Below are 9,836 nucleotides of genomic sequence, written 5' to 3' on the forward strand. Positions count from 1 at the left end.
GGCATTCCTGCCCGTTCCCCTTGCCCATCCCTGCCCATTCCCCATGGCATTCCTGCCCATCCCTGCCCGTTCCCAGTTCCCATTCCCCATCTCTGCCCAGCCCCTGCCCCATTCCTGCCACCGAAGGAAGGGTCACCCCAGGGGACACAGCGGGGTCCCCCCTTTCACTGGGAGCAGGAGCTGGTAGCTGGAATGGGAGTAGGAAGAGCAATCAGGATTAGGAGTGGGAAGAGGGAGCAAGAAGAGGGAGTGGGAGAGAGGTAGGGGAGCAGGAGTGGGGATGAAGTGGGGCCAGAGCTGGTGAGCAGGAATGGGAGTTGAGAGTGGGAGAGGGAGTGAGAGTGGGAGTGGGAATGGGGAGCGGGAGAGGGAACAGGAGTGGAAGCAGGGAGTGGGTGTGGGGAGTGGGAGTAGAGTTGGGAGCAGAGAGTGGGAGTAAGAGAGGGAGTGGGGCGGGGGAGTAGGAGCAGGAGCAGGATTGGGGAGTGGGACTGGGAGTGGGGAGCAGGAGAGGGAGCAGGAGTGAGAGTGAGAGTGGGAGCGGGAGTGAGAGTGGGAACGGGAGTGAGAGTGAGAGTGGGAGCAGGAGTGAGAGTGGGAACGGGAGTGGGGAGTGGAGGGGGAGCAGGAGCAGAGTGGGAGCAGGAGAAAGGGTGGGAATGGGGATGGGAGTGCAGAGTGGGGAGTGGGAATGGGGAGTGGGAGAGGGAAGAGGAGCAGCAGCGGGAGCAGAGCGGGGCGGCAGCCGGTCCATTCCTTGCCGCCGGGTGCCCTCTAGCGCCGCGGGGCCGGGGGCAGCGCTCGGGCAGGGAGACCGGGGGGCTGCTCCAGGGAAGAAAACCCGAGAGGGATGATGATGGGGTGTAAAAGGGGGTCCCTGCCCGCTTCCAGCTCCCTCCCGCGCTCCCCAGGGCGCCCCAGATGTGGCGTGCAAATGTGCTTGTGAAGGGATGCTCAGCTGCCCTCAGCATCCCTGGGCAGGGGCGCATCCATGCAGAACCCTAAGGAATGGCAGGAAGATGCACCATGGGAGGGTTAGGTAGGACATTAGGAGAAGGTTCTTCCCCAGAGGGCGGTGGAGCACTGGAGCAGCTCCCAGGGCAGCAGTCACGGCACTAAGCCTGACCATATTCCAGCAGCATTTGGCCAAGGCGCTCAGCCCCATGGTGTGAGTGTTGGGGTGTCCTGTGCAGGGACAGGAGTTGGACTGGATGATCTTTGTGGGTCCCTTCCAGCTCAGGACACTCTGTGACTCTGTGGGTGCTGCTCCCAGGGCCCGCGGTGGAGAATAGGGGTGAAAGCCCGGGCGTCTCCACTGGCCCGACTGCAAACACGGGGCCAGGGGCGGCGCGGAGAAGGGCTCCTGCCCTTTGCACTGTTTGCCATTCCCCTCACGCTGTTTGGTTTCGGTTAATGACCCCGAAAAGGCAAACAGTGGTGGGAAGGGACAGTGTGTCCTTCGCCTCCTATGCCTCTGGGCCCACAGACCTTCAGCTGTGGGGTGGGAGACACCCAGACTGCTCCTGAGAGTTGGGACCCCTGGTGAAAGGGTTCCAGAAGCAGAGCAAGCAGCATGGGCTCTGCTCCCTATGGGCCTGGCCAGGGTTTGGCAGCTTGGGAGGAGCACTGGGGACACCTCCATCCTCTCCTCTCAGCAGGGGCAGGCTGGCCCACTGGGGCTGGGGGGTACCGTCAGGGCTCTACGCAGGATGCCAGGGCGGAAATGTGAATCCCAAGTAGAATAAAGGAGACAGGCAGGTCCTGACCCCACATCTGGGCCAAACGGTGGTGTAGGGACAGGAGAGGGTGAGGAGCTCAGCCTGGTGTGGTGGGAGGATGCCCATCTACCCTCCTGCACCCCACGCCAGCTTCTCCACAAGTCCCTGCTGCCTCTGGGGCCACACGGCTGGGCTGTGCAAGGCCACCAGCTGCCCCACGCCCCCCAGCTGCCCCCCCTTCAAGCCAGCCTGGCCGTCCCCACCGGCCACAGTCTGAAGGTCACGCTGCTGCGCAGTGGGGCCAGCACAGAGTCCGGGATCCTGCCGCTGTGCTGGGCTCAGCAGCACTCTGAAGCCACCAGCCACGATGTTTTGGGGTTTCCTGTCCCTCTTCTTCATTGTCGTGGCCAGCGGGACCCCCATCAAGGACCAAGATGAGGATATCCAAGTGCAGGAGAACTTTGAGGCTGAGCGGGTAAGGGTGGCTTGCTGTCCCTTAATCCTGGGGGCAGAAGGATTGCGGGAAGGCTTTATTTCATTTTCCTCCATCGAGAAGGGTGATGTCACCCCTGCCCATGCCAGGCTGTGTGGGACAGGCACTGGCAGTGTGGCCCTCGCTGGGTACCAGTCAGGGGGTGCCAGGGTCAGCAGGACAGCTGGAGCGATGGCTGAATCCCAGGAGATGCCTGCGAGACCTCAGAGGTGTGGGCAGGGCTCACAGGCAGACTTAGTGAGCAGGATTTATGCGAGAATGCAGGATTCATGCAGGGTGCAGGTGGCCTGGGAGGTCTCTTGCAGACAGCCCTGTCTCTTGCCAGGCTCTGTGTAGCCCAGCACATGTCCAGGGTCTGTGGTCCCCCGGGGATGCCAGCCTGATGCCTCCAGCCCCGCCTGGTGGTCAGGGCACCCAGGAAAATCCTGCTCGGTGCTGATCCACTTCCCAAACCCTGCGGTAGCTCTGGCCTCAGCACCCTGCACCATCACTCCCTGGTTGCTCTCTGAGCTATGAATATTTCAGCTCTGCAGAAAATCAGATGTCCACCCTTGGTGGGGATGGTTCGTGGTGCAAACATCCCTTCCTTCTCCCCGCAGATGTACGGCAAGTGGTACGACATCGCCATCGGCACCACCTGCAAGTGGATGAAGAACTACAAGGAGAAGTTCAGCATGGGCACGCTGGTGCTGGGCCCCGGCCCCAGCTCCAACGAGATCAGCACTGCCAGCACCAGGCTGCGGTACGGGGCATTGCTGTGGGTGCTCGAGACTCGTCCAAAGCCTCCCCACCCTGGGGTGCTCCATCTCCCAGGGGCTGGGACAAGACACAGGGGTCGCTTGCTCTGGTTGGCATCAGAGCCCTGAGGTGGGGCTGGATTGGGCTGAAATACCAGGTTGGGGCTTGGGGTCCCCTGCTATGGCTTCAGAGACCCAGACCAGCAAAACCAGTCCTTCTGAGCAGCTCGTTGTTTTCCTCCTCCCTCCAGGCAAGGTGAATGCACGCAGATCTCAGGAGAGTACCAGAAAACCAGCACCCCTGGCAAATACACCTACTACAACCCCAGTGAGTTGAGTTGGCTGCCGTCCCGCTTGGCTCTGGGAGCTGCAGTGGGGCTGGGCGATGGGAACTGGGCACAACTGGTGGCTGGGGAAGGGCTTCAGGACAGCAGGGCTTAGGAGGCGCTCCAGTCTGGGTCATTTCCAGCCAAAGTACGGAGTGAAGCTGGGAGAAAGGGGCTGTTTCAGCACTGGCCCTGCTTAGCCACAGCCTTAGGAGATGTTTCAGCAGATCTCTCTTGTCCCTGGGGTCCCAATGTGGGGCAGGCTCCCACCAGCCACATTTCAGGAACACTGGTGGTGTCATGACAGCCAACTGAACGTGAGCCAGCAGTGGCCTGGGTGGCCGAGAAGGCCACCAGCATCCTGGCTTGGATCAGCCACGGTGTGGCCAGCAAGAGCAGGGGAGGGATTGTGCCCCTGGACTCATCACTGGTGAGGATGCACCTCAAATCCTGGGTTTGGTTTTGGGCCTCTCATGGCAAGAAGGACATTGAGGTGCTGGAGCATGTCCAGAGAAGAGCAATGAAGCTGGTGAAGGGCTGGTCTCTTCACCCAAGTGATAGGTGATAGGACAAGGGGGAATGGCTTCAAGTTGCACCAGGGCAGGTTCAGATTGGACATCAGGAAAAATTTCTTCACCAAAAGGGTTCTCAGGCACTGGCAGAGGCTGCCCAGGGAGGTGCTGGAGTCCTCATCCCTGGAGATGTCTAAAAGACAGGTGGATGAAGCTCTTAGGGATATGATTTGGTAGTGAACAGGTACGGTTGGAGCTGATGATCTCAAAGATCTTTTCCAACCTAGTGATTCTATGAAATTCTGTGAAATCCCAGTTGTCCACAGCCCTTGGTTTCCAATACGCATGACTAGGAAGATGCTGGTAAGCCTAAAGGGAATCTGGGTTATCTCAGAGTCTGCCTCCCAAATATCAGCTACTTTCTTGACCTACCTGCCTCATTTCAGCCCCAGCTTCAGGGCTGTCTCACACTGCCCTGTTTCTCCCTGAAGAGCAGGAATGATGTCCCCTGTGTCTTTGTCTCACCCAGAATGGGATGTGTCCATCCAGTCCTACGTGCTCCGCACCAACTATGATGAATATGCTGTCATTCTGATGAAGAAGGAAAGCACCTTTGGCCCCAGCACCACCCTGAAGCTGTATGGTACGTGTGGCTATGGCTCTTGTGAGCAAACAGGCTCTGGGGTGGGCCAATGCAGCTCAGAAACACCACCCAAGAGTCCCTCAGGTCCTTTGGCTTTGAGGGGCTTGACCATGGCTTTGGAAGTGGTGTCTTGGACCAGCTCATCTTCAAAGCTGCAGGGGTTGAGTGTTATGGCTCAGCTTAGAGCCACATGGCACAATGAAGGTCCAAACCAGACTGTTGTTTGGTGTGAAGGTGGCAATATCTGCTTGGAAGAAACCCAGTACCTGAAGTGGCAGGAGGTGCTGTCTTTCATGATTGAGAAACATTAGAAACACTTTGTCCAAGCCCTTGGTCAAGGCTGGTCAAGAATAACAGAGGAGAGGTTGGGAAGGGCCAAGAGGCTGGTACTGGACTGCCTGCAGCTGCTTGAGCTCTGTGGGTTCGTGGGTGGTTGGCGGGCTACATGCAGACCCCAGCCCGTGCCAACCCTGCTCACAGCCTCTTTCTGTGCCCAGGGAGAAGTCCAGAGCTGCGGGAGGACCTCATTGAGGATTTCCAGCAGCTGGCTCTGGACATGGGCATCCCTGCGGACTCCATCTTCATCCTGGCCAACAGAGGTAACCCACCACGAGGCATCTGCCTCCCCTGCTGCCTGTTTCCCTGGAATGCCGAGGCACTGGGGCTGCTCCTTCTTGATGTGCGAAGCTGGGAAGATGGGAGATGGTCAGAATGAAAGGTGGAGAAACAAGGGCTTTGGTAGGATGGGATGGGAGGGAGACAAGGCCATGTATCAGTCAGGCTTCCACCACCTTCCTATCGGTGAGATCCTTGGTGGACTGTCAGGTCAATATATCCACAACACTGTGCTGGGATGAGGGTGCAGGACACTTCAGGGACACTCACGCCTGCTCCCCAAGGCTGGGTGCTCTCAGCACCTGAGGAGCTCCTTGCTCAGCCTGGGGTTCAGAAGGTGCTAGCGTGGTGCAGGTGGATGTCAGGATTTTAGGGCCATCCTCCTGCAAGCAGGTGGTGGAAAGCAGCAAGAGGGAAAGAACATTGGGGTGAAACTGGGAGGGCATCCCCTTCCCCAGGGTCCTGTGTGTGCATGGTGCAGGACCACAGTGAGAGGAGTTTGTCAGGATGCCTCCCTTCCCCCAGTGCTGATCTTCTCTCCTGTCATCTGGGCCAGGTGAATGTGTTCCTCAGGAGACTGCAGCTGCCCCACAGGTGAGTGGTCCAGCTGGGACCTCCTGAGATGGATGAAAGCTAGGGACATCCCCTCCAAGCTAAAACCACTGGAGACCTTATGGCCGGGGACCAGGCTCCATGGGCAGGACGTTGTTTGGGCAGAAGCTTCACTGATCCCTCTGGGACATGCTCTTCCACCCCTGCTGATGGGCTTTGCCTGCAGGGACAGGGTCCCAGGGAGGCCCAGGCTGCAGGGTGAGGGTGCTGGGGCAGGGTGGCAGCAGGTCTCATTTCCCAGTGGAAGGCAATGACTGTTTCGTACTCCGTTGTTTTCCACTGGGTGAAAGCTGCCGCATGCAGAGCCTGGTTTCTCCTTGCCTGTCTATGGGTGGCCCAGACAGGCTGTAGACCCTGTCTCCAGGGATGGGGATGCAGCTCAGCACCTCCAGTTACACTGCCTCAGCACCTCTCAGTCCCACACGGTTGAGTTTAGAAAGATTTTCAAGAGATGATGGGACTTTGATAGTCAAAACAACCCATCTGACTGGAGAGCAGGTAACACACCACCCTACATCAGCGAGGGCGCAGGCACAACCCTAGTGAAGGGCGTCAGTGTGGTGCTTTGGTGGAGGATGGGTCTGTCCTGGGTCTGGATGGGTCTGTCCTGTGTCTGGATAGGTTCAGGATGGGTTTGACCTGGGTCTGGATGGGTCGGGATGGGTCTGTCCTGGGTCTGGGTGGATTCAGGCCCCCATCTAGGATGAGAACACATTGAGAAGACCAAGATGCATGGAGGGCACAGCCTATTGACCCAAGATCAATGAGTGGTGACACGATGGGAACCTCGAGGAGGGTTGGAGCCTGCATGGGCTGCAGCCCCCAGCAGTGACACAGCCCATCCCAGGGCACAGTGAGGCTCCGGGCTCAAGGGGGTGGGCAGGGGGTCCACCCTGGGCAAGGACTGACAGCAGCTCTGCGCTTCCTTCCCGGTGCAGAGAGTGCGGAGAGCAGTCCTGCCCCCCGAGGAGGGCTCGGCCGCAGGACCCCTGCCGACTTTCCTTGGCAATAAGGAAGGTAGGACCAGGGGACAGGGTTGATCGGGCATCCTCTGCCCCACATCCCTGCTCGCTGTGACAGCCTGCGGTGCCCATCCACAGACTCTTGTCGGCTGAGCCGGGATCCCGGGCCCTGCAGTGGGATGCTCTCCCGCTTCTTCTACAACTCCTCCTCCATGGCCTGTGAATCCTTCCTCTACGGGGGCTGCCTGGGCAACGGCAACAACTTCTACTCGGAGAAGGAGTGCCTGCAGGCGTGCAGGACCGAGGGTGAGCGCGCGACCAGGAGAGACCTCGTGGCACCAGGGCACGGGAGACGCCTTTGCTGAGGCATCAGAGAGGTCTGAGAGTGGCCTTGAACCTCCAGGTGGGAGGTGTGGGGGGCCCCCGACCCCCCCGCCTCAGAGCAGCCCTGTCCCCCAGCTGCCTGTCGGCTGCCCATCGTCCCTGGGCCATGCCAGAAGCCGGTGACACGCTGGGCCTTCGACGCTGCTCAGGGCAAGTGCATCACGTTCAGCTATGGAGGCTGCAAGGGCAACGGGAACCAGTTCTACTCGGAGAAGGAGTGCAAGGAGTACTGTGGGGCTCCTCCGCTCGCAGGTACCCCCACCGCACCGCGCTCTGCCGGGGAGCAGCCAGCATCGGCTCCTGTCCTGGGCTGAGACAGGGCTGGTGTGGGTCTGGGTCATCTGGGATGGGTCTGTCCTGGATCTGGGATGGGCTCAAGATGGGTCCGTCCTGGGTCTGGATGGGTCTTGAGATGGGTCTGTCCTGGATCTGGTATGGGTTCAGGATTGGTCTGTCCTGGATCTGGGATGGGGTCAAGATGGGTCTGTCCTAGATCTGGATGGGTCTGTCCTGGGTCTGCGGTGGGTCTTGGGATGTTTCTGTCATGGGTCCAGCATGGATCTGGAATGGGTCTGGGATGGCTTTATGCTGTGCCTTGGACGGGTCTGTCCTGGATCTGGATTGGTACAGGATGGATATGTCCTGGATCTGGGATAGGTCCGTCCTGGATCTGGGATGGGTCCTGGGATGTTTCTGTCATGGGTCCAGCATGGATCTGGAATGGGTCTGGGATGGCTTTATGCTGTGCCTTGGACGGGTCTGTCCTGGATCTGGATTGGTACAGGATGGATATGTCCTGGATCTGGGATAGGTCCGTCCTGGATCTGGGATGGGTCCTGGGATGTTTCTGTCATGGGTCCAGCATGGATCTGGGATGGCTTTGTACTGTGCCTTGGATGGGTCTGTCTTGGGTCTGGGGGTCTGATGGACTGAGGAACATGGTCATTAATCTCCAGGCCGTATTGTACAGAGCTGTATGGGCTGCAGAGCCCATGGCTGAACTTCAAAGTGGTCTGAATAAAAAGAGGAATAGCCATGAGCAGGCTGGGGTGCAGAGGGGAGCAGTGGAGCTGCCAGTGAGGGAAGATTTGGGGGGTGTTGGGACCCTGACACTGAATCAGGACCAAACAGGGGTCCCTGGCAGGGGTGTATCCCCTGTGCAACACCTGACGGCCCCTCTGGCTCCAGGGGTTTCCATACTGAACCTCCTTGGAAGGCACAACCAGCCCTCGGGACAGAGGGACAAGTGGGGTTTTAGGAGCATGGCAGGGGGAATCTCTCTGTAGAGAGGGGGTCTTCAACCACAGCCAGCCCTGGCGAGCCTGTTCACAGGAGGCAGAATCCAAGGGCTCACTGTGCCCCTACAGATGGCAGATGGGGCCAGAATCATAGAATCATTAGGTTGGAGAAGACCTTTGAGATCATCAACTCCAACCATACTTGTCCACTATTAAATCAGATCCCTCAGTACTTCATCTGCCCTTCTTTTAAATACCTCCAGGGATGTTTTAAACACTTCCACCCCCTCCCTGGGCAGCCTCTGCCAGTGCCGGAGAACCCTTTCTGCAAAGAAATTTTCCCTAATGTCCAGTCTAAACTTCCCCTGACACAACTTGAGGCCATTCCCTCTTACCCTATCACCTGTCTCTTGGGAGAAGAGACTAACATCCACCTCTCTCTCCTTTTTCCTGACATCCAATCTGAACCTGCCCTGGTGCAGCTTGAGGCCATTCCCTCTCGACGTATCGATTGTCATTTGGGAGAAAAGCCCAGCACCCACCTCACTACAACCTCCTTTCAGGCAGTTGTAGACAGAGATGAGGTCTCCCCTCAGCCTCCTCTTCTCCAGGCTAAACAACCCCAGGTCCTTCAGCTGCTCCTCACAAATTGTTCTCCAGCCCCTTACCCAGCTTTGTTGCTCTTCTCTGGAATAACACGTTGAGGCATCTTCCACCATCCATCACTAACATAAAGCACATTAATGCCACAGTGGCAGAGGGTGGGACACAAAGTGACACCCTAGAAGAGCACAGGGGTGTGCGGAGGGTTCGGACTGCTTGCCCCCATTCCTGATGGCAGGGACAAAGCATCAGCCATCACTACCTGTCCACGAAGTGAGGGTCTGTGGGTCTGTCCATCACCTCGTGTGTCTCTCCACTTGCAGAGGACGAGGAGTTTCTGCATCTGTCCAACTGATGCAGGTGGAGGACGAGCCGTCGGCATTCAGCACCGGGGTCCACAGGAGGGTGCTGGCAGCTGCCCACAGAGGCACAGGAGATGCCTCCAGCAGTAAATGTCTCTAATGTGACCAAAGAGCCCCAGTGTCCATCCTCGAGCTGGAGGGGAGGCGGGGGGGGGAAGGTCCAGGAGGGGCAGGGGATGCTGTGGAGTCCTCACTGGCCTCCCCACGGCAGTGTCCCCCAACTTTGTGCGGTTGTTGGCTGCTCCCCACTGAGTCTCTGCCCCTTCCTCACCCCGCTGGCCTCTGCCCACGTGGTGCTTGGCTGGCTGAAGGTGGCACGCAGGGGCTCAGGGCGTTCAACTGGGTGGGATTCAGCCCCCCCATTACCCAAGGGGCAGTGGTGGGCAGCTGGGAAGAGGGCAGCAAAGCGGAATGGGTGCCTGCTCCCCGCTAAAAGTGAATGATCACTGCTGCAACGAGGTCAGACTGCAGAGGACATGATGGGACCCCGGGGGGATGCCATCCTGAGCCAGGACAGGGATGATGGGGGGGTTTACACCAAGGGATTACAGGGAGTCAGAGGGGCCCTCGAGGGGTGACAGGAGGGAACCGAGGGGGTTCATAGTTCATAGGGGTCTATGGTGGGTGAAAG

General features: G+C 58.7%; 1 protein-coding gene across 1 annotated transcript; it reads left to right on the forward strand.

Moving 5' to 3' along the window:
* Positions 1 to 1,973: 1,973 nt before the first annotated feature.
* AMBP (alpha-1-microglobulin/bikunin precursor) lies at positions 1,974 to 9,320 on the forward strand. Its single transcript, XM_009560703.2, has 10 exons — positions 1,974 to 2,193; positions 2,811 to 2,953; positions 3,200 to 3,276; positions 4,316 to 4,429; positions 4,927 to 5,028; positions 5,601 to 5,638; positions 6,595 to 6,673; positions 6,757 to 6,924; positions 7,078 to 7,254; positions 9,167 to 9,320. Exons 1-10 carry the CDS (start codon positions 2,086 to 2,088, stop codon positions 9,196 to 9,198), a joined length of 1,038 nt encoding a protein of 345 aa, XP_009558998.2. The 5' UTR covers positions 1,974 to 2,085; the 3' UTR covers positions 9,199 to 9,320.
* The last annotated feature ends 516 nt before the right edge of the window (positions 9,321 to 9,836 follow it).

Source organism: Cuculus canorus, chromosome 19 (genome assembly GCF_017976375.1).
Source record: "Cuculus canorus isolate bCucCan1 chromosome 19, bCucCan1.pri, whole genome shotgun sequence".
Lineage (NCBI taxonomy): Eukaryota > Metazoa > Chordata > Aves > Cuculiformes > Cuculidae > Cuculus > Cuculus canorus.